Source organism: Stenella coeruleoalba (genome assembly GCF_951394435.1).
Source record: "Stenella coeruleoalba genome assembly, chromosome: 10".
NCBI classification, from domain to species: Eukaryota; Metazoa; Chordata; class Mammalia; order Artiodactyla; family Delphinidae; genus Stenella; species Stenella coeruleoalba.
Genome location: NC_137156.1, coordinates 40,135,368 through 40,158,670, shown reverse-complemented (window position 1 = coordinate 40,158,670; position 23,303 = coordinate 40,135,368). Strand labels below are relative to the sequence as shown.

Below are 23,303 nucleotides of genomic sequence, written 5' to 3'. Positions count from 1 at the left end.
ATTGTTGCCTTTTGTTTTCTTCCACCTGGGAGGAGCCCTACCACCACAGTAATGTTAGATGGTCCTAAAAGAAATGCTTTATCCACTGCCTACTCCGTGCTTTACATCCATTCTCAGACCTCTTTACAATCTATGAGGTGAGTATTTCTCCTGCTTTACCAATGAGAAACTGCTCAAGGAGGTTAAGTTATTTATCCAAAGCCTCGTACCTGCTAAGTGTGGAATTGGTACAGGATCTGCCCCCTTTTATCTGACTCCAAAGTCGGGATGGGCTTGCTTTTCCCTCATCAAGCTGCCTCTGGGAGCCCAGAAGGCTCCGGGAGGCTCTGGGGCTGAGGAGGCCCCTAAAGGGCCTCACACCCGGGGAACCAGGCTGATCAGAGTTGGAGCTCTAGCTCCCCAGGGCTTGGACCCCAGTTCCCATGCAGCGAGTGGTGCCGCTGAGCACTGCAAGAGCAACAGGCTGGGTCCTGCCGGTGTGGGGAGCCCGCGAGAGCAGGCAGGTGGAGCTGTTGCTCTGCACCACGGCCCCTCTGCGGTCTCTGCAGCCGTTTGCATTTCCTGAAACCGGATCTTGGTGTCAGAGCCGCCCCTGGGCCGGGCGGGCGCCTCAGCCATGGCCCTGCGCAAGGAGCTGCTTAAATCCGTCTGGTACGCTTTCACCGCGCTGGATGTGGAGAAGAGCGGCAAGGTCTCCAAGTCCCAGCTCAAGGTGAGGGGCACCCGGGGCGCAGGGGAGGCCGGCAGACACGTCTCATCAGCCCCTGCTGCCTGAAGCTAGACTTGAACCCTGTGTTCCTCCTGGGGCACCCAGCTAGCCAGGGACCCAGGAGGGGTGGGAGGGCCCGTGCTGGGGAACTGGGGCAACATGGCCTAGTGGATGCTGCTGCCCCCTGTCCAGAGGCCCCAGTGAGGTGTGTGCAGGGGCATCGCCCAGAGCCCTGGCCCCCAACTCTCGGGAGAGTAGAGGTGCCATCATGGGGTTCTGAGGGCCACAGGCCAAGCTGCATCCCAGACTCCGTGTGACGAGCACACGTCTCCCCAGAGTCAAGCTCGGGCACACACCCTACTCCTTCCTGCCGCTTCCTCCTGGCTTTGAAGAGAGACAGTTAGCTAGTGCTTGTCAGTCACTTCCTCTCGGAGCTGAGAGAGAGGGTTCAAGAGCCTCTCGCAGCCCCAAACCAGGCCAGCTCAGTCATCCTTCGCAGGAGAGCAGCTCCCCTGGACCTTGCCTCCCAGGTGGGACAGAGGTGGGAAGGGGCAAGGACTGAAGACCCCATTATACTGCTGCCTGGCTCACCACCCGCTTCACACCGTACACGCCAGGTTGAGAAACTTACCTTAGACCCTGAGAACTCGAGTAGGGAAGGGGTGGAATCAGAGCCCAGGAAGAGCCCCATCAGTGATTGCCCTGAAATTCATGCTTGGTCCTAGATAATTCCTGGGGGACCAAAAAGTTTATCGCCTTCTTTCCTGTAGCCCCGCATTAGTGCTGCCTTCACCCTAGTTAGTGGGGAAGAAACAAGGCCCTAGGCCGTTGGAGCCAGGGAACGCGGGGAGTCAGGAGCAGGGTGGGCGTCAGCCCTCTGGGATCTGCCTTAGGGATTCATTCATTCACTCTACAAATATTTACTGAGCACCAGCTACGTGCCTGGCATGAGGCTAGGCCATAGTATCCTGGCATCTCCCCTGCCACCCACCCCCCACAGAGGAGGAGCGCAGTCTCAAGGAAACCTCCATTCTAATTGATCGAGCTAGGAGGTGCCTGGAAACCTGGGAGAGACGGATGGGACAGGTTAGGCATTGTACCCCACCCCTATTCCATCCCCCTACTTTTGAACTTGGACACGATGAACTTGGATGTCCCAAACTGGTCCTATCCCATAATCGACCCCTTAGCCAGACTTGTGAGCATCCAGTAAGTGATTCTTGGCTCCCCCAGGAAGGAGAATCCACTACCACTTTTGATCATCTGAGAGAATCTCCCAACAGACAGGTTCTTCCTTACGTTCTACTTAAATTGTCTTATTGCAGGTTATGTAATCTAGTGAGGTCTTCAGTATAGACAGAGGAAAAGCAGATCATCCAAAATCTGTCCTTGTGGAAACTCCATGTCCTGCATCCACCTCCCACTCTGCCCCTTTAACATCTTCCAGGAACAATCCCAACCTCCATGGTTTGTTGTCTCCAAGGTTCCATTTTCTACCACTCCATCACCTGTGGCCCTATGACACCTCCAGACTCTCTAAGCCTCTCATACATGGAAGATACAGCACTCCATGGCTCTCTGGTTCCTGGGCCAATCAGGCAGTAAGCCTTCCTAGTTTGAGCCTCTGTCTTGGCCTCTAACTGGGTGGATGCCTGTTCCCCACCCCCACAGGCTGAGTATTTGCAAGGAAGATCGCCTGGGGAGCTTGCATACTTGAACCATCTGCTGTCTTTGTACCGCGTCGCAGCTCACATTGAGCCCACTGCCAGCAGCCTCTGTGGTCCCACAGGATCAATGGTAGATTTCAGCCCACTTGACAGAAAACTTGTCCACTCTGGGAATCTGAGCTAGCAGTGGGAGCCTCAGGCCCAGTGGCCGGTGGGGCATAAATGGTAGGGCCCATGTCATAGGAGAGGAAGATAAGGAAGGCAATTCTCCTTCAAGCCCATAGTGCTAGATACTGGAATGGGAGGAAGTAGTGATAGTGTTGGGGGTGGGGATGCCGGAAAGGCAAAAGAGCAATAGAGAAGTGGCCAGAAGGCAGAGGAAGAAGCAGATGAGACACAGACCCGCAGGGCAGGGCACACTCCTTCCACTGGAAGACTTGGTGAGAAGGGAAGAGATCTTGGGGTTAGCCTGTCCTTGCTAAAACTGCCTCTGGCCTTGGCGTCCTCAGTTGGGAAGAGGCAGGAGACCCGCACCAGCCCAGAGCAGGCTGTCTGTCTGCAACAGTCACCACTTCTCCCCTGATGCGTTGGTAGAAAGGCTGCCACCTGCTGTCCTGGGCAAAGCCGTGATGAGGCCAGAAGGAGGAGGAACAGCAAGTGCTCTGAGAAGTACCCCAAGGAGTCAGGATTGTTTTCTCTGAAGAAGAGAAGGCTTGGGGGAGAGATGAGATGAGTTTTCTTCTCTGAATTCTTTTTTTTTTTTTTACGCGGGGCTCTCATTGTTGTGGCCTCTCTCGTTGCGGAGCACAGGCTCCGGACGCGCAGGCTCAGCAGCCATGGCTTACAGGCCTAGCTGCTCCGCGGCATGTGGGATCTTCCCGGACCGGGGCATGAACCCGTGTCCCCTGCATCGGCAGGCGGACTCTCAACCACTGCGCCACCAGGGAAGCCCCTTCTCTGAATTCTTATAGAAAGTACAATAGCCTTTGTCCAGGTGGGTTGAGAAAAATAAAAATAGATCAATAAGAATGGCACTTCTGCCCAGAACGGAGTTAGGTTGAACACAAAGTTTCTCAGGACTGTGAGCTTTGGCAGGGTCCTCAGAATCTCCCTCTTTAAAGAGCTTTAGGAGTGAGTTCCCATCCTGACAGTGGGCTGCAGGGAGGCGAGCCTTGGGAATGATGGGTTTCCTAACGGCCATACCATCTTCCCTCCGGGAGCAGCTTTGGCTTTAGGCTTCATGGATGATCAGCTAAGAATTTGGCTTCCCCACTCCCTGACTGCCAGGGCTGGGGTGAGGGTCCCGAGATTGGGCGCGTGGTTGGAGCAGTGCGTCTCAGTGGGGATCCTAGGAGGCTCACCACTTCCCGTTGACAGACAGGAGCAGCGGGAAGGCAGGGAGGGTGAACTAGGGCCTTCCCTACTTGGCTCTGTCAGGTCTCCCAGAGCCTCTCATTGGCACTCGGGGCAGTCCTGGGGCCCAGGGAGGGTCTCTTGCCCACCAAGAGCCTCTGAGCTTCGGGCTGTGTCTCCTCTGGAGAGGGACAACCACCTTCTCCTCGGTAGAGGAGAAGTTAATAACAACTCCAGTCCCAGAATCTGAAGAGTGGGGTCTTCAGCTTTGCCCCGACCCCTGCCTGCTGTTGGTCTCCTCAGTCTACAGTGTGGAGGAAGGGGAGGATGATTCAATGATGTGCAGAGCACTTGACTCAGAGCCATATAAGCTGAGGCCTATATTGCTCCCCAGTAGGGTGACCTTAGGCAAGTCACTGCCCATCTCTGAACCTCTGGTTTCTCATCTGTAAAGCCTGAGGGCTGAACTGGGGATCACCACGCTCTCTGGCTAGCCTCCGAAAATAAATTTTAACAAAGTACCTCAAACAGGTGAAATTGATCCTTGATGCAGCTTCTCCTCTCCCTTTTCTGAGCCTCTGTCTTTCCTTTGATGCTGACAGCCAACCCCTCCAAGCCCCTTCTTGCTCTCAGCAGGCACACAGCTAATCCAGAGATTGCCATCTTTTAAAATTCCTGGTGCTACTCCCTCATGATAGTTTTGCTTTAGTACCCCACTGGTTGAGAAAAATACATTCAGTGACTCTTAAAAAGGATCTATATATTTTAAAAGAATTACTTAGCACCTAGCTACGTTTAAAGACTATAGGCCATCTAAACGAGAGAGAGAGAGGAGAGAGAGAGAGAGGAGAGAGAGAAAGAAAGAAAGAGAAAAGAAAGAAAGGAAGGTAGGAAGAAAGAAAGAAAAAGGAAGGAAGGAAGGAAGGAAGGGAAGGAAGGGAGAGGGGAGGGAGGGAGAAAGACTAAGGCCAGCTAGGAGAAAGAAATTAGTCATTCTTTTTGTAGTTAGTGCTTGGTACTTTTATGGATTCCCATACCCTCTGTATCTGCGTCAACTCCTGAAGTCTGCGAACTACAGGACCATGGGCCTGGCGCCCATTACATTGCTGCACTGGAGCTTTTAGGAAACTCCCAAGCCCCCAGGGGAGAACCACACCCCCAACATGCCTCCAGAGGAAACAGTGAATAAATGAAGCCTCTTAAAGGTCAATGGCTGCCAACCCAGAGGTCAGGGGCTGCTTGGGTGGGTGGGGAAGACAGAGAATCCTCTCTGGGGGAGCCCAAATGGCAGCTTGTGAAAACTACAGACACCTGGACCCCACCCCGGAAACTCTGAGTCAGTAGGTCTGGGCGGGCCCCAGCAGATTTCAGTTTCAACCAGCTCCCCAGGTGATTCTGATGCTTAACCTGAGCCAATGTAGCAGAGATCTAGCTAGGGCTTTAGAATCAGTCTTTGAGCAAGAGGACACTCCACCTCTCTGAGCCTTGGTTTCCTCCTCTGTAAAAGGAGGAGAATGAGAGCCCTGCCTCCAGGGCTAAGGATTGATTGAAATCGGCAGGTGAGTTCCGCAAGCCAGCCTCCACTCCTGCCATTTCCTTTCCAGCATGACCTTCCTCTGGTCACACTCTCTCCCCACCCCCGGCCCTTACCCGCACCCAGGCACAGGAAGCCTGGCAGTCTGAGGTCGGCTGAGCTCTCTGGGGAGAGGCCCTGAGCCCTGAGTGTCTAGAGCCTTTAATTCCTCTTTGTCCTGACACCTGATGGCTAACAGGGTCGGAGCCTCTCTGCCCTGGTCTCCTCAGATTCCCCTGGCAAAATGTCCAGGTGAGGAAGGTCTTAGAGGAGAGCGTGGGCCAGTGAACCAAAGAGAGGAACAGCTCAGATAACTGTGTGCTGCTGGGTGGCAGGTTCTATCCTGGGGTGGGAGGGAATTTGTACATCATCTCCTTGAACTCCATTTTTAGAAATGTGAAAACTGAGCCCCAGCGAGGTTCATGTGCTCAGAGAGATTCAGTCCACGTCCGTCTGACTTTTGTATTTTTCCTGCTTCTCCCCTTGAAGCACTTAGGTTCATTCAGTAGATATTTACTGAGTATCCATTATATGCCAGGTCCAGTGATACAGCAGTGGATAAAACAGACAAAAAAACGCACGCTTGTGTTGCTAACGTTCTAGTCAGAGAACACAGATGATAAAATAAGTGATACATGACATGGAGGAAAATAAAGCAGAAGATATCCCTATCCTTACTGTGGGGGGTAGAGGGGATAGGATTACAGATTTAAGTAAGGTGGTCAGAGAAGCCCTCCCTGAGAAGGTGACACCTAAGTAAAGATCAGAAGGAGGAGAGGGTGTGAGCCATGACCTGGGCGAAGAATGTTTCTGGTTGAAGGAATATCAAGGGCCAAGGCCCTGAGGCAAGAGTGTGCCTGGTGTGCTTGAGGAATGCAAAGGGGCCAGAGGGGCTGGAGAGAAGTGAGCAAGAGGGATGAGGTCAGAGAAGGTACAGAGTAAAATCTCTGGAAAGACTCTGAGATTTTACTCTGAGAACCTTGGGAAACCACTGCAGCATTTAAGTTAGACTTAAGGAGTTAGTCAAAAACATTGATTAACACAATGTGGGGGACACTGTGTTGAGCTCTGGAGTCAGGGTTGAGATTAGAGTCTTTGCTGCCCTCAAGGAATGTAGAACACCCAGAAATGCTCACACCAACAGGGAACAGCAAAAGAACATTATCACAGAGCAACTTAATAGCAGGGTACATTAATAACAGTGGTTAATGGCACCCTTTGTCTTTTAATCTCTATAGTTTAAAAATGTTGCCATGAAAACAATATATGCTCCTGGTTCCGAAGAATATAATTTTAAAGAAGTTGAAATTTACTAGAAAAGTAAAACATGTTTTACTGGTTAAAAAAATTGAAAGACAAAAATAGTGTTAAAGAATGTGAAATTGCCTCCCCTCCCTGGGGAAGAGTGGTAGGGTGATAGCTGTTAACAGTTTGCTGAGTCTTCTAAATTTTTTCTATGTACAAATAAACTTACTAGGTTGAACTATATGAAATTGCTGATGTTTGATTGTTTTGACCTACTAAAATAGCAGTTTAATATGGTTCAGCATAATCTTTGCACACATATTATTTTACAAATATTTCATTCTACAGCTTGCTTTTTTCCACCTGCCAGTATAGTATGCATATCTTTCCATGTCTGTTCATACAAATATAATAATAAAAATAGCTCACAACTTTTATTAAGCAATTTCTATTATTGCACTATGTACCCGGTGCTGTGCTAAGCTCTTCATTCTAAAACACCCTGTGGAGCAGGCGCCTTTTTTTCCTCAAAGAGGAGGAGACTAAGGTCTTGGAGAAGTTAAATCACCTGCCCATAAGTACACATGTGGCAGAAGTTAAATTTTCAACCACACACAGGTCTATGACTTGGTGTACCTGTCCCCTCTTTTTTTTTTTTTTTTTTTTTTTTTTTTTTTTTTTGCGGTACGCGGGCCTCTCACTGTTGTGGCCTCTCCCGTTGCGGAGCACAGGCTCTGGACGCACAGGCTCAGCGGCCATGGCTCACGGGCCTAGCCACTCCGCGGCATGTGGGATCTTTCCGGACCGGGTCACAAACCCGTGTCCCCTGCATCGGCAGGCAGACTCTCAACCACTGTGCCACCAGGGAAGCCCACCTGTCCTCTCTTGAAGGAGCCTTGGGCTGTCTCCAGTGCCTCATTTATTCTCCGTTTCTTTCTTTCTTTTTCTTTCTTTCTTTTTCTTTCTTTCTTTCTTTCTTTTTCTTTCTTTCTTTTTCTTTCTTTCTTTTTTCTTTCTTTCTTCCTTCCTTCCTTTCTTTCTTCCTTCCTACCTTCCTTCCTTTCTTTCCTTCCTTTCTTTCTCTCTTCCTTTCTTCCTCCCTTCCCTCCTTCCTACCTTCCTTCCTTTCTTCTTTCCTTCTTTCCTTCATTTCTTTCTCTCTTCCTTTCTTCCTTTCTTCCCTCCCTCCCTCCCTTCCTTCCTTCCTTCCTTCCTTCCTTTCACCATGCCGCGGCTTTCGAGATCTTAGTTCCAGGACCAGGAATCAGCCCGTGCCCCCCGCAGTGGAAGCGCAGAGCCCCAACCACTGGACTGCCAGGGAAGTTCCCAATGCCTTTTATTCTAAACTATGCTTCAGTGAGCATTCTTGTACAGGTAACTGTTCTCTTGAGCATCTATAGGTTAGATGATTAAAATTGCTGGGGTCATGCCCAATTTTATTTTTGATACAGTCTTGCCCTCCAGAAAGACTACCAGTTCACATCTCAACAGTGGGGCATTTGAGTTCCCATTTCTCCACAACCTCCTCAATACTTGATAGTATCAGTCTTTTGCATCTTTGCTAATTTGTTAGGTAAAAAATTGCACTTTCTATATGAGAAGGGAACTTATATTTGTTCTGTGCAGAGCTAACTCTCTCACTCTCTCTATATATATATCTCACTCCATCCTCACGGCCCCTATACGTGGTGGGTATTATCCCCTGTTTCACTGACAATGATACTGAGGCTCAGGGGGTGAAGGAGTTTATCCAAGGCCTCATAACTAGAAAGTGAAGGTTCCTGGCCTTCCATATCCCCCCGCACGCTTCACTGGAGTGTAGCCATTTGGCTGGGCTATGCAGGAAGCTTCCTCAAAGAGGTGCTTTAGGAGGCTTGAAGAAAGATAAAGACATGGGTAATTTGAAAAGAGGCCAGGAGGCAACAGGTAGAAATATGTGAAACTCTTAGAATAACACCTATCTCTTCAGAAGTGGGTATTTGTCTTGTGTTGGTCACCCTGGATTCTAAGTGCTAAGCATGGAGTGGTGGCACCTCTTAGAGTGTGGACTGGTATCCTATGACCACAGATGCATTAATCATGTATTCTCTGCATATAGGTGGTAGAAACCAAGCTCAAAATAACTTAAAGGAGATGTTATAGATTGACTCACATAACCAACAAAACTCCAAGCATAGTATTGGCTTCAGGCATGGCTGGATCTAGGTCCTCAAATGATGACTCTTTATACCTTGACTCTGCTTTTCTTCACTGATAGCTTTATTCTTAAGCAGGTACTTCCCACACAGGGACAAAAATGTCAGCTACCTCTATCTTCTAACAGCCTAACTCTTTCCATGTATACCCATGGGAAAGAGTACACCTCTTCTCCACTAGAGGAAGCAAAAATCCCAGGGATGATTCTCATTGGCCTAGATTTGGTCATGTGCATCCTTGAACCAAACACCACGACTCCAATGTGCCCACCTCTGCAGCCAGGTAGGGTAGGGGTGCAAATGGCCAATACCACAGATATTGAAAATGGGGGAGAGTTACTTCTCAAAGGAAAATCAAGGCTCCATTACCAAAATAAGGGAGGGGGGCAGAGTTCATCAGGAAGAAACTTCAGATGTCCTTTAGAGCAAGAGTAGGCAAAACCAAAGATGGCACATGAGCTAATTTGAAGATCATGGGAATGAGCGTTGGGGTGGGGATCAGAGATGGCTGTCCAGAGGGAAAGGAGGGAAAAGAGATACACCAATCCCCTTGCTGGGCCCCCCCTACTTCCCACTTTGCTGAGTTGAACCTGAGGCCCAGGAGAACATTAGGAAGAAGTCTCAAACCCTTCTACCCCTCCTCTCACAAAAGAGAATAAAGAAATGAAGACTTGGTATACACGCCATCTCTAGGATGTTGCCAGCTTCTGCCTCAGAGGAGCTGATTCCAAGGTGGACTGCTGGTGGTGGAAGCAGCCCTTAAATACAGCATTTATTGACTGCCTTTGGTGTGCAGAAGAGGACATAGGTGCTGTGAGACATAAAGATGAACATAGACCTGGCCTCCAGAGTTCACTATATAGTTGGGGAATGAGGCTCAGGGTCAATATATATATATATTTTGTTGTTATACATTTATTTATTTATTTTTGGTTGCATTGGGTCTTCATTGCTGCGCGCGGGCTTTCTGTAGTTGTGGCGAGCGGGGGCTGCTCTTTGTTGCAGTGTGCAGGCGTTGCATTGCGGTGGCTTCTCTTGTTGTGGAGCACAGGCTCTAGGTGTGCAAGCTTCAGTTGTTATGGCTCGTGGGCTCTAGAGCACAGGCTCAGTAGTTGTGGCTCATGGGCTTAGTTGCTCCACAGCATGTGGGATCTTCCTGGACCAGGGCGCGAACCCATGTCCCCTGCATTGGCAGGTCGATTCTTAACCACTGCTCCATCAGGGAAGCCCCAGGGTCAATATTTTAATGGGGAAGCAGCCTTCAGAGCCGGGAACAACCAGTTGCAACCTCAACTCTGCCAGTTACTCGTAACCTGTCCAAGCCTCAGCATCTTCATCTGATAAACAGAGATAATAATGTCTGTATATCATGGTTGCCGAGATTAGACGTGGGGTATAGAAAGCACCTCATACAGTGACTGGCACATACTAGGTGACAATTTTTAATCATTCACGCTGTCTGTGATAAGTGCTGTAACAGAATTACCCCAAGACAATTTTATCTTTTTCCTGATCTCCTCGTTCAAGCTTCAACATCTTTGTTCTAATATCCTGGGTTTGTTAACCAACCCATTTCCCCTCTGTACTGTCATGGCCGCCATCCCCTTTAGCCTTGTCCTCCACATCCCACAGACCATTTTCCGTGGCCCTTCTTTGCTCCCTCTCCAGCTCCCTTCCATCTTTAGAAGGGCAGTGACTGGAACTGCACATGCCCTTCCTGGAGCAGACACACTGGACTCTAGGCACACAGCAGCCTGAGTCTTTGATGGTAGATGTCAGGCTTCTGCCCTTGAGCCTTGGGATCTGCAGAGCTGGATTTGGATCCTAGGCTCTTGCTCAGTGTGGGTCCTTGGGCAAGTTACTGGGTCGGTTGAGCCTCGGCGTCCTTGTCTGCAGAAAGGGCACATACCTGCCTGACGAAGTGGCAAAGAGCATGGCCACCTTGGTTTGAATCCCAGCTCTGCCAGCCCTGTGCCCTTGGGTGAGTTACTTAATGTCTCAGAGCCTAGGGTTTTTTTTCATCTGTGAAATGAGGATATAAACACTTGTTATGTGGGTTAAGTGAAGTATATGTAAAGTGCTGAGCACAGTGCTTGGTGCATAGCAAGTGTACAAGTTTTAGTTTTTTGGATTTTATTGAGGTATAATGTACATTTTAATTTCAGGTTTACAACGTAATGATCATATATATATATATATATATATATATATATATATATAGTGAAATGATCACCACAGTGAGTCTAGTTAACATCTGTCACCATACATGGTTACACAAAATTTTTTTTCTTGTGATGAGAATTTTTAAGACCTACTCTCTTAGCTACTTTCAAAGATGCAATACAATATTGTTAATTATAGTTACCATGCTATATATTATATCTCCCCAGGACTTTTTTTCAATATTTATTTATTGTATTCATTTATTTAGCTGCGCCGGGTGTTAGTTGCTGCACGCGGGATTTTCGTTGTGGCATGCAGGATCTTTAGTTGCGGCATGCAGGCTCTTTTAGTTGCAGCATGCGGGATCTAGTTCCCTGACCAGGGATCGAACCCGTGCCCCCTTCATTGGGAGCTCAGAGTCTTAACCACTGGACCACCAGGGAAGTCCCCTCATGACTTACCCAAAGTTTGTACCTTTTGAGCACCTTCACACATTTCACCTCCCCGCTCCACACCTCTTGCAACAGTCTGTTCTCTGTATCTGTGAACACCTTTTTTTCCCTTTTTAAAAAATTCTACATATAAGTGAGATTGTATGGTATTTGTCTTTCTCTATCAGACTTATTTCACTTAACATAATGCCCTCAAGGTCCATCCGTGTTGTCGCAAATGGCAAGATTTCATTCCTTTTTTAATGACTGAATAACATTCCATTGTGTCTATATATACAGAAGCTTTAGTTATGATTGAATTGAATAATGTATGCAGAAGACTCAGCCAGAATGGGGGTGGGGACAAGTGAGGAGGTGGGAGCCGCCCTTTGGCCCAGTTTTGGTTGGGGTTCAGGAAGGCAAACTGCCCTCTGTCTCAGGTGCTGTCCCACAACCTGTACACCGTCCTGCACATCCCTCACGACCCTGTGGCCCTGGAGGAGCACTTCCGAGATGATGACGATGGCCCTGTGTCCAGCCAGGGGTACATGCCCTACCTCAACAAGTACATCCTGGACAAGGTGGGGCCCCTCTAACCTCTCCCCACTTCCCAACCTGACCAGCACCCTAATACATTGCCACCCCAACTCCTCTCCCTATGAACCCCATTTCTGTCCCCTCTGTCCACCCCTGCTCTCCCATCTCCATCCTTCACCTCCCAGCCACTTGCGCCCTCCTGGCTCCCCTTAACTCACTCTCAAGCTTCCTCCTCTCTATCCTAGCCTCCACCTTTCCCACGACCTTCCACCCCATCCCTGCCTAGCTTCCAGCTGTAACTTTTACAAAAGGCTCTCCAGTTTCCCCCAAGTGCTGTCCCCCCTGCTTCTCCCAGCTGTCACTGTCTTCTCAGGTTCTCCTTGACTGTCCACTCCCTCCTGGGCTTCCCCTTCTTTCTCCCTGGGCTGAGGGACCTGAGTTTCTCTGTGTGCAGGGGACTTGGGGGCAGTGGTTGTGAGGGAGTGGTGGCAGTAGCAGGGCTGGGGGCTGGGGTCAGGCTGGTTGGTCAGCTAGTTACCTGATCATCAGCTCAGGGACTCCTCAAGTTAGAGCCCCAACATGGCAGTGTGGGGAGCAGGGGAATAGATGACCCCAAGAAGCCAGCTGGAGCCTAGTTGGGTGGTAGAGCAGGGACGGGGCAGCCTTCTCAGCTGACTTGCCGGCCTGGTGGCAGGTGGAGGAGGGGGCTTTCGTTAAGGAGCACTTTGATGAGCTGTGCTGGACCCTCACGGCCAAGAAGAACTATCAGGTGGATAGCAACGGGAACAGCATGCTCTCCAATCAGGATGCCTTCCGCCTCTGGTGCCTCTTCAACTTCCTGTCTGAGGACAAGTACCCTCTGATCATGGTTCCTGATGAGGTAAGCCCCAGGGACTTTATCACTTGGGGACAGACCTTAGCAGAACCATGAAGGAGGCCAAATTGCCTCCATACTTTCCCACATCCCCTTTCTTCTTACCTCCCCACCCTGGGACCTGTTCACACCCATCTGTCTCCAGATGCTTAGAAGTGTCCATATCAGAACAATTATGCCTTCTCCCAGGAGGTCAAAAACTACACTTCCTTCAAGGCTCTGCTAGCCCTCACAGTAGGAAAATGATCTGCAAATTCTATTTACACAGAGGTGTGAATGCCTGATACATGACTGGGCATTTAAAAATGAGAACATTTAAAATCAAATGGCAGGATTTTAGGCACTGTGGCAACCTGAGAAGGATGCTATTATTAGGGGAATAGAGACCTTCCTGGGACATCTCTCCAGTCACTCCAAGTGTGCAACCAAGTCTGCCCCTGGTTTCAGACTTTCTCTTCCCATCTTCTACAATATAGGGGAGAGCCTGGGCAGACTCACCTCAGGGCCCCAGAGAAGGCATCCTGGGAGTAGAGGCCTAGAATCTAGCCTCTACCTCCTTAACTCATGGGTGAAGCCAGGGCAGATGCCCCCCCTTTTCCAGTCACCCTGCACCCTCCCTCTACTCCCCCTCCTCTCTCCCCTGTCCATTCAGCCTTCTCCTGACCCTTTAGCCCTTTTGGTGGTTGCGAAGATACCAGGGCGAATTTAGGTCTTTAGAGTAGGGTACGTGGGGGAGAGATCCACCGTATTTACAAGAAGTCCTGGCACATCTAACTGCGCTCAGATTCGTGCCCTTGCTTCTGTTGAAGAGTGAGGGGTGTCCCGCCCCACTCCCAGCAGAGACCCAGTAGCCCCCAGAGTGAAAGTCCTGCAGAGAGTTTCCCAAGGAGCTGCTGGGGCAGTCGAGGGACATGTGTCTATCTATACAGACACCTGGCTGGCTGGGCATCTTTGTCAGACTCCTGCCAGTCAGGACGAGGTGGCCTCTCGGAGGTCAGAAAGCTGCTTGCTACTGTGATCAACATGCAGTGTGAACAAACTGCAGCAGGAGGTACCCCAACCACCACTTCCTGTTCCTCTGTAACAGGTTTCCTGTCCCTGCTCTGCTTACTCCACCTCCAATCCCCTTGCCCTCCCATAGGGGAAGGATCCCTAAGGTTGGGGCTTGGGGCTTGGAATAAGGAATCATGGGATGCGGATCTGAATTGAGTTCTGGCTGCTACCAACTTGCTGTATGATTCAGAGCAAGTCACTTCCCCCCCCCCCCCGCACTTTTTTTTTTGAAAGGAATTCCTTTATTTTTTATTATCATTTTTTATTTATTTATTTTATTTTTTATTTTTGGCTGTGTTGTTGGGTCTTCGTTTCTGCGCAAGGGCTTTCTCCAGTTGCGGCAAGTGGGGGCCACTCTTCATCGCAGTGTGCAGGCCTCTCACTATCGCGGCCTCTCTTGTTGCGGAGCACAGGCTCCAGACGCGCAGGCTCAGTAGTTGTGGCTCACGGGCCCAGTTGCTCTGCGGCATGTGGGATCCTCCCAGACCAGGGCTCGAACCCGTGTCCCCTGCATTGGCAAGCAGACTCTCAACCACTGCGTCACCAGGGAAGGCCCCCTTCCCCTTTGAGCCTCAGTTTTGTCATCTGCAAAGTGAGGGTATTGGATGAGAGGACCCTTGTTCCCCTGTTGACATTTTCTATGACTTGCTGTCTCGGCCTGGCCCCTGGCCCCCTCAGCTCCCACCTCACCCTGCCCTTAATTCAAGGCAGGAAGGAGTGAGACTGGAGCTTGGGGAGGGGATGCCTGAATTGAAGTTGGGGCTCCAGGATTCCCTCCTAAATCTCTACTCAGGTGTCCTCCAGTGTTTAGTTGTTTTGTCCTCTGACCCTACCCCACCGTCCTGTCCCTGGTCACTTCTGCCCAGGCCCCGGGCGCCTGATGGGAGCGCCCCCTGGTGTTGGCACCAGCGCCACAGGCTGCTGCAGCCACCAAGCCTTCCCTCCCCCGCTCCAGGTGGAATACCTGCTGAAGAAGGTGCTCAGCAGCATGAGCTTGGAGGTGGGCTTGGGTGAGCTGGAGGAGCTGCTGGCCCAGGAGGCCCAGGCAGCCCAGAGCACCAGCGGGCTCAGCGTCTGGCAGTTCCTGGAGCTCTTCAACTCAGGCCGCTGTCTGCGAGGCGTGGGGCGAGACACCCTCAGCATGGCCATCCACGAGGTCTACCAGGAACTCATCCAAGACGTCCTGAAGCAGGTCAGGCCAGGCTGGGAACTAGGGGAGGACCCCGAGGAGGGTGAAGGTGGGGGGGGGGGCAGTGATGCCTCTGACTTTGCTCTGGCTGGCAGGGCTACCTGTGGAAGCGAGGGCATCTGAGGAGGAACTGGGCAGAACGCTGGTTCCAGCTGCAGCCCAGCTGCCTCTGCTATTTCGGGAGTGAAGAGTGCAAGGAGAAAAGGGGTACAATCCTGCTGGATGCGCAGTGCTGCGTGGAGGTGAGGGGGACAGTTGAGGGGGTAAAGCACATCTCAAGGCTCAGAGGGGCTCCAGTGCAGTGTGAAGGCAAGAGGGTCAGGAGGAGGGTAAATGGGAAAAGCCACAGTGACAAATTCCCGCTTAGATGAGTGCAACCCAAATACAGCTGACCCTTGAACAACACAAGTTGGAACTTATATGTGAATTTTTTTCAATAAATACATTCAGGAGTACAGCCAGCACCATCAGCAGTTGGTTGAATCTGCAGATGTGGAACCAGGATACTGAGGGCTGACTTTAAAGTTATATGTGGATTTTTGACTGGGCAGAGGTTTGGCACCCCTAACCCCTGCATTGTTCAAGGGTCAGTTGCCTGGGTACTGGGTACCTCAAGGCTATTCTCAGCCATGGCAGCAATTTTTTTTTTCTTTTAGAAAAGTAACACACTTTATTTTTTCTTCCAGTTTTTTTTTTTTCTTCCAGTTTTATTGAGCTATAATTGACATACAGCACTGTATAAGCTTGAGGTGTACAGCATAATGATTTGACTTACATACATCATAAAGCGATAAGCACATAAGTTTAGTGAACATCCCTCATCTCATATAGATACAAAATTCAATAGAAAAAAATTATCTTGTGATGAGAACTCTTAGGATTTATTCTCTCAGCAACTTTCCTATATAACATACAGCAGTGTTAATTTATCATGTTGCACGTTACATCCCTAGTACTTACATCTTATATCTGGAAGTTTGTACCTTTTTTTCTTTTTTAAAATTTATTTTATTTATTTTTTGGCTGCGTTGGGTCTTCATTGCTGCGCGCAGGCTTTCTCTAGTTGCGGCAAGCGGGGGCTACTCTTCGTTGTGGTGCACGGGCTTCTCGTTGCAGTGGCTTCTCTTGTTGTGGAGCACGGGCTCTAGGGCGTGTGGACTTCAGTACTTGTGGCACACAGGCTCAGTAGTTGTGGCTCGCAGGCTCTAGAGCGCAGGCTCAGTAGTTGTGGCGCATGGGCTTAGTTGCTCCACGGCATGTGGGATCTTCCCGGACCAGGGCTCAAACCCGTGTCCCCTGCATTGGCAGGCGGATTCTTAACCACTGTGCCACCAGGGAAGCCCTGGAAGTTTGTACCTTTTGATGACCTTCATCCAATTACCTTCCCTCTATCCCCGCAACAACCTCCCTCCCCACCTCTGGTAACCACAAATCTGATCTCTTTTTCTATGGATTTGTTTGTTTGTTTTTGAAGTATAATTGACCTACAATACTGTGTTAGTTCCTGTTACACAACGTAATGGTTCGGTATTTCTATATATTTCAAACTGACCTCCACAATAGGTCTAGTTATGATAGGTCACCATACAAAGATAACTATGTAATCATAGTTATTGACTATATTCCCCACACTATTCATTTTACACCCATGACTCACTTATTTTGCAACTGGAAATTTGTACCTCTTAATCTTCCTCAACTTCTTCCTTCCTCTCACTACGCCCCCTACCCTCTGGCAAACACACCTGTTTGTTCTCTGTATCTATAACTCTGTTTATGTTTTGTTATGTTTGTTCATTTGTTTTGTCCTTTTTAGATTCCATATGTCAGCACTTTTTTTAAAAAAACCAAACTGCAAATCAAATACTAAAGTCATTGATGAATAATGTGAACTTTGCTAAAGATTTCAGAGGAGTGGCTTATGTCTCACTCTACCCAGCAAAACTTTCTAAAATTCCTCTGAAGTTCTTTCTCCTTCACCCAAATTCCATTCCCTTTGGCAACTCTATACCTCCCTATTCTTTCTCCCTTCCCATCCCTTTTCCTCCCTTGACTCTGTCCATTATTTTAGAGGCTTAAAACAACAATTTTAAAAACTGTAGTGAAAAAATATACATAACATGAAATTTGCCATTTTAACCATTTTGTGTTACAATTCAGTAGCATTAAGTACATTCACATGTAACCATCCCAATTATCTATTTCCAAAACTTTTTTATCATCCCAAATAGAAACTCTGTACCCATTAAGCAATAACTCATCCGCCCTTCCTTCCAGCCCCTGGTAACCTCTATTCTGCTTTCTATCTCCATGAATTTGCCTGTTCTAGGTGCCTCATATAAGTGGAATCATATAATATTTGTCCTTTTATGTCTGGCTTCTTTCACTTAGCATAATGTTCTCAAGCATGTTGTGACATGAATCAGGACTTCATTCCTTTTTATGGCTGAATAATATTCCATTGTAAGGATGTACCACATTTTGTTTATCCATTCTTTGATGGATATTGGGTTGTTTCCATCTTTTTGCTATTGTGAATAATGCTATTTTGAACATCCAGGTACAAGTTTCTGGGTGGATATATTTTTTTTCTCAGGGTACATACCTAGGAGTAGAGTTGTTGAACCATACATTAATTCTATGTTTAATTTTTGAGGAACAGCCAGACTTTTCTACGGTGGTTACACCATCTTCCATTCTTACCGGCAGTGTATGAAAGTTCCAATGTATCACCAACACTTTTCATTTTACCTTAAAAAATGTTATTATTATAGTCATCCTAGGCTCTATCCATTTTTGTCACATAGGGAAACAGCTGTCATTGTGGAAACAGCACAGATCTAGGCAGAAATCCAGCTCCACCACTAATAGGCAGTGTGAATTGGGCAAGTTCCTGGACCTCTTAGAGCCTCAGTTTCTTTCTCTGTAAAGTGGAGCTAATAATCCACGCCTGGTACAGACTCTAGAACACATGAAGCTCAGTAGGTGATAGCTATTATTTTCCACTAGAATGTAAGCTTAGGGAAGGCAGGGATTTGGTCTGTTAGGCACATCTCAGTATCCCAAAGGCCCAGAGCAATGAGTGGCACTCAGTAGACACTACAAAATATCTGTGGAATGAATGAATGGAGAACTTTCTCAACAGGCAGGGCTTTGTGGAAATGAACGGTCTCGATAGTGAGGACCCTGTCATGGGAGATGTTCCAGCGTGATCTGCATAAACACTGAGTGATCCCTCTGTGCTAGGCCCCGTGGAGAGATACCAAGAGAACAGTCCCACCTTCAAAGAGCAAAGGATACGGAGCTGTGGGCACACAAGTATCCCCATAACTAACCTTCAAACCGGGCCACGCAGGCTCCTGTCAGAGTGGGAGGGGTGCCCGGGGAGGATGGCCAGCCAGCGGGGGTAGGGGCTGGAGCTGCAGCACCCCTGGGGCAGGTGTGGCCCTGACTCCAGTGAAGCCAGCCTGTCTGGGACCGTCCACCCTCTCCCAGGTGCTGCCCGACCGAGAAGGGAAGCGCTGCATGTTCTGTGTGAAGACTGCCTCCCGCACGTACGAGATGAGCGCCTCAGACACGCGCCAGCGCCAGGAATGGACGGCTGGTGAGTGCTCGCTGGGTGGCCTGGACCTGGCTGGCCCTCAGTCGCCTCACCTGTGAAAGGGGGTGACAGCACTTTGCCCAGCGGGAGGCTGGGCACTGGACACGGGCAACTCCTAAGGCCCCTTTCTGGCGGTGGGTCACCTCGAGGCTGCCCTGCCCCTGGCCAGCCCCTCCCGCTCCCTCCGCAGCCATCCAGACGGCGATCCGGCTGCAGGCCGAGGGGAAGATGTCGCTGCACAAGGACCTGAAGCAGAAGCGGCGCGAGCAGCGGGAGCAGCGGGAGCGGCGCCGGGCGGCCAAGGAGGAGGAGGTGCTGCGGCTGCAGCAGCTACAGGAGGAGAAGGAGCGGAAGCTGCAGGAGCTGGAGCTGCTGCAGGAGGCGCAGCGGCAGGCCGAGCGCCTGCTGCAGGAAGAGGAGGAGCGGCGCCGCAGCCAGCACCGCGAGCTGCAACAGGCGCTCGAGGGCCAGCTGCGCGAGGCTGAGCAGGTGGGGCAGCACAGCGCAGGAGGCGGTGGGCTGAGGGGTGTGGTGCGGTCAGGCCTGGGAGCTGAGCACTGGGGGCGGGGCCTGGGGCGGAGCCTTGGTCGAGGGCGGAGCCACGCATTGAGGAATGCAAGTGGAGGCGGGGCTTGTCTTGAGGGGTTTTGGGAACAGAGCCTGTGGGCTTGAAGGATGGGTATGGGACGGGGACTGTGCCAGGAACAGGGCCTGTGGGATAAGGAACCTGGCCGAGGGATGGCTTGAGAGGAGAGATGGTAAGGGGGCGGGGCCTGAGCCTACGAAATGGGAGGGTCGGACCTGAGTGCTAGGTGTAGAGTGGGACCTGGCTCAGAAACCTTGGCTGGGGGCGGGACTTGGACAGAGGAGCTGCTAAAGACGGTGTGAGTGGGGATGAGTTTGGACCAAGGCTGGACTAGGTTGGACTAGACTTGATCTGAGTTTATAATGAAACCATTTTGGGGAATGCAGGATGGGAGGAAGGCAGGATGAATGTGGAGGTGGACTAAGCGTGTAGAGGCAATTAGATTTAGGATTTAAGAGATCTAGATCTGGAGTCAGACACTGTGGATTCAATCCCAGCTCTGCCTCTTAGGAACTGTGTGATCCCAGGCAAGTTACTCAGCCTTTCTGTGCCTCAGTTACCTGTGACATGTTGATGCCAATAGAACTTGGCTTATAGAGGTATGGAAAGGAGGATCAACTAAGGAAACACTTCGAGTTATAATTGTTATAACAATTATAATTATTGTCATTCCCTTCCAAGCACTACCCTAATTATAATTATAAAACGTTATATTATAATGTATAATAATAATTATTAAGTCTGGTGCTAAAAAGGGGATGACTTGAGCCCCTTTCCCCCATGTAGTTCACTGATCATTATCTGAATTAGTCAGGCTTGCAGAGGGGATCAGATCAGGAAACGCTGACATGAAGGAACTCCCCAGACCCTCACCCAGAGATAAGTAGTTGGGCTGGCCTAGCAAAGCCCTGGGGAAAGGAGCAGCATACATGCTGCCTCTCTCCCCCATGCCCCCATTGACCTGGCTCCATTTCCCGAGCAGGCAAGGGCCTCCATGCAGGCTGAAATGGAGCTGAAGAAGGAGGAGGCTGCCCGGCAGCGGCAGCGCATCGAGGAGCTAGAGGAGATGCAGCAGAGGCTTCAGGAGGCCCTGCAACTGGAGGTGAAAGCTCGGCAAGACGAGGAGGCCGTGCGCCTAGCCCAGACCAGGTAGAACTGAGGGGCCCTTTCTGCTTCCCCTCCCTGACTTCCCGACCCCAACCCCGCCCCACTTGCCGAGCACCTGCGAGGTGCCTTGGCTCTGGAGGTGACAGAGTGGATGCCTGGCAGACTGCTGGAGGAGGAGGAGGAGAAATTGAAGCAGCTGCTGCAGCTGAAGGAGGAGCAGGAGCGCTATATTGAGCGGGCACAGCAGGAGAAGCAGGAATTGCAGCAGGAGATGGCCCTGCAGAGCCGCTCCCTGCAGCAGGCCCAGCAGCAATTGGAGGAGGTGCGACAGAACCGGCAGAGAGCCGACGAAGATGTGGAGGTGAGGCCTGGGGTGGAGCAGTTTGGAGGCTGCCAGGTGAACGAGGGTGAGCGTGTTAACGCACAGGCTCTGGAACCTTCCCTCAAGCTCTATCCCTCAGGCTCCATCATTGCCTGGCCGTGTGACCTCTGACAAGTTGCCTAACCTCTCTGAGTTCCAAGTCCCTTATCTGAGAAAGGAGACTGATAATAGCATTGCTACGAAGATTAAATGAGATAACACGTGAAATTAAGTATGTAGTAAGCACTGAAGAAACCTTAGCTATGACTTTTATCATTGTTATTAATCTGGGCAAAAATTTTTCCTCCTACTCTTCCAGCCCCTACTTTGCTGTCCCTGTACTTTGGCTCCATTCTTTGGAGCCTGAATCTCCATAGAAGACTTTTTTTTTTAACTTTTGATGTTTTGTTTTTATTAATATTGATTATTTTATTTTGCTTTGTTGGCCTACATGGTCATTGTAAAAAATTCAAACATAGAAATAAGTATCAAAGAAAGGGAAAGTTCCTCTATGATTCCCCACCCCACAACCGCTGCTAATGGCTGAGTGAACACTGGAGCAGAGGCTTTCGCATTAGGTCTTGGGAAGGTGGTGTAATGCAGTGGTTCAGAGCTCCGTGTATGTCCCTGGGCAAGGCACTTAACCTCTTTTGAATTTGTTTGCTATTAACTTCTGCTCTGGAAGTTAAATAAGATATTAGTACATCTTAGCTGCTTAATAAGTGGAAACTATGGTTATTTCTGACCCTTTGAGGGCCTGTGAGTCCCCTGAAATTCGACGCCAACTCATTATGAGTTGAGTTCTTAATGATTTCATAACTCTTTATGAACATACATGAGTTTTTCTGGGGAGATGATCAATAGCCTTTGTCAGATCCTAAGGGGCATGTGAACCTGAAAAGGTCAAGACTCTCTGTCTTGGAGGGTGGCTCTGACCCACTCCTCCCTGGTCCTGCCTGCACAGGCTGCACAGCGGAAGTTGCGCCAGGCCAGCACGAACGTGAAACACTGGAATGTCCAGATGAACCGGCTCATGCATCCAATAGAACCTGGAGGTGAGGAGGGTTAGACCCTGGAGCTTTCCCTGGAGCGGGGATGGAGAAGGGAGGGTGGAAGGGATACCCCCAGATCTACCGAGCCAGCACAGGACTGCAGGTCAGCGGGTTCTCCTCTCCCCCTTTGCATGCACCTTGCTCCTTCCTCATACCTGCCTTTTTTCTCCTAGACAAGCGTCCCACCACCAGCAGCTCCTTCACAGGCTTCCAGGCCCCTCAACTTGCCCGCCGTGACTCCTCCCTAAAACGCCTGACTCACCGGGGATCCCACGGCAGCAAGACCCCCTCACCCAGCAGCAGTGAGCAGCAGAAGTCCCTCAATTGTGGGGAAGAGGCGCCCATCTCAGCTTCTGCCCCTCAGGAAGATAAAGTGGACCCAGCACCAGAAAACTAACCTCTACTAGCCTCTTTACCCCAACCTCATGCCTACTAGGACCTGGCCACAGCTGGCCTGTGGGTGACACCAGCCTCTGCAGAAGAAGGAGCTACAGTCCTGGTGCCAAGGGCCCAGGCCCTCCAACCACGAAACAGTCCAGAATGGAAACTGGTTCATCTTTTTGCACCAGCCCCAGGCCCCAGACCACTGAGGCTGTCAGGGATGTTAATCCTTGAGAACTCGACCCTGTGCCTTAACCCAAAGGACTCTATGCCCTAGGCTGGGAAAGAGAGTCAACAAGCAAGCCAGGGGCCATCTGTCCCCAGACTGCCACCAAGTTGTGGAGGCACATTTCCAAATAAAATCAGCTCTTGGGATAAATTATGCATCAGGTCTATAGTCTGTCTCTTCTACCATTTTCTCTCTTCTTCCCTCAAGTCCAGTTATATGTCCCAGAAAGAGTAAGGTATAATGCAGTGGCTAGGAAAGTACACTCTGCCACTTTCCAACTGGGTGACTTTGGTCAAGCTTCTTCACCTCTCTGTGCTTCAGTTCCCATGTTGGCAAAATAGGGATAGTATAGTACCTACCTTACAGGGTTGTTCTGAGGATTAAGTGTTCAGCACGTGAGCAAGCACTATTATTGGTATCACCCCAAAGTGTTTATTGAATGTATATTCTATGCCTTGCAATTTCCCAGTTTATTTAATTCTCATGGCAATGCTGAGAGGTGGATATTATTATTCTCATTTTACATGTGTGGAAATTGAGGCTTAGAGAAGTCAGGTAACTTGCCCAAATCGTTTCAAACTTGCTTCTCTTCCCATATTGTCTGACTTACCTACCTTGTTACCTAAGACAGAGATCTGGGAATCTAGGATGACTTGCTCCCTCCCTGCCATCCCCCTCATGAAAAACCCATCATTAAATCCAGTAGATTCTCTCTCCTTCATGCTCTCATATCTACTGCTCAATCTCTATCCCCATGGCTCCTGGCAAAATTTTATCCTCCACCTGCATGCTCACCTTTGACTCCTTCTCCATCTTGCCCCATATCTAATCAGTCTCCAACTCCAACGGATTGGATTTTCTTGGTCACTCTCAAATCCACCCCCTTGGGGCCATGTCTCATGGCTACTGCCTTACTCTGGCCCTTGTCACCTCCCAATTGGACTAGAGCAGTAACCAAGTCTCCTTGCTAACCCTTCTCCCCACAGCTGCCTGGATA

The 23,303-nt window shown here is 49.8% G+C and overlaps 1 protein-coding gene across 1 annotated transcript; it reads left to right on the top strand.

Moving 5' to 3' along the window:
* The first annotated feature begins 520 nt into the window (after nt 1-520).
* Nucleotides 521-22,434, top strand: DEF6 (DEF6 guanine nucleotide exchange factor). Its single transcript, XM_079934383.1, has 11 exons — nt 521-712; nt 11,777-11,917; nt 12,568-12,753; nt 14,756-14,992; nt 15,085-15,231; nt 18,485-18,593; nt 18,781-19,079; nt 20,159-20,325; nt 20,446-20,644; nt 21,609-21,699; nt 21,870-22,434. Exons 1-11 carry the CDS (start codon nt 617-619, stop codon nt 22,091-22,093), a joined length of 1,896 nt encoding a protein of 631 aa, XP_079790509.1. The 5' UTR covers nt 521-616; the 3' UTR covers nt 22,094-22,434.
* Nucleotides 22,435-23,303: the final 869 nt, after the last annotated feature.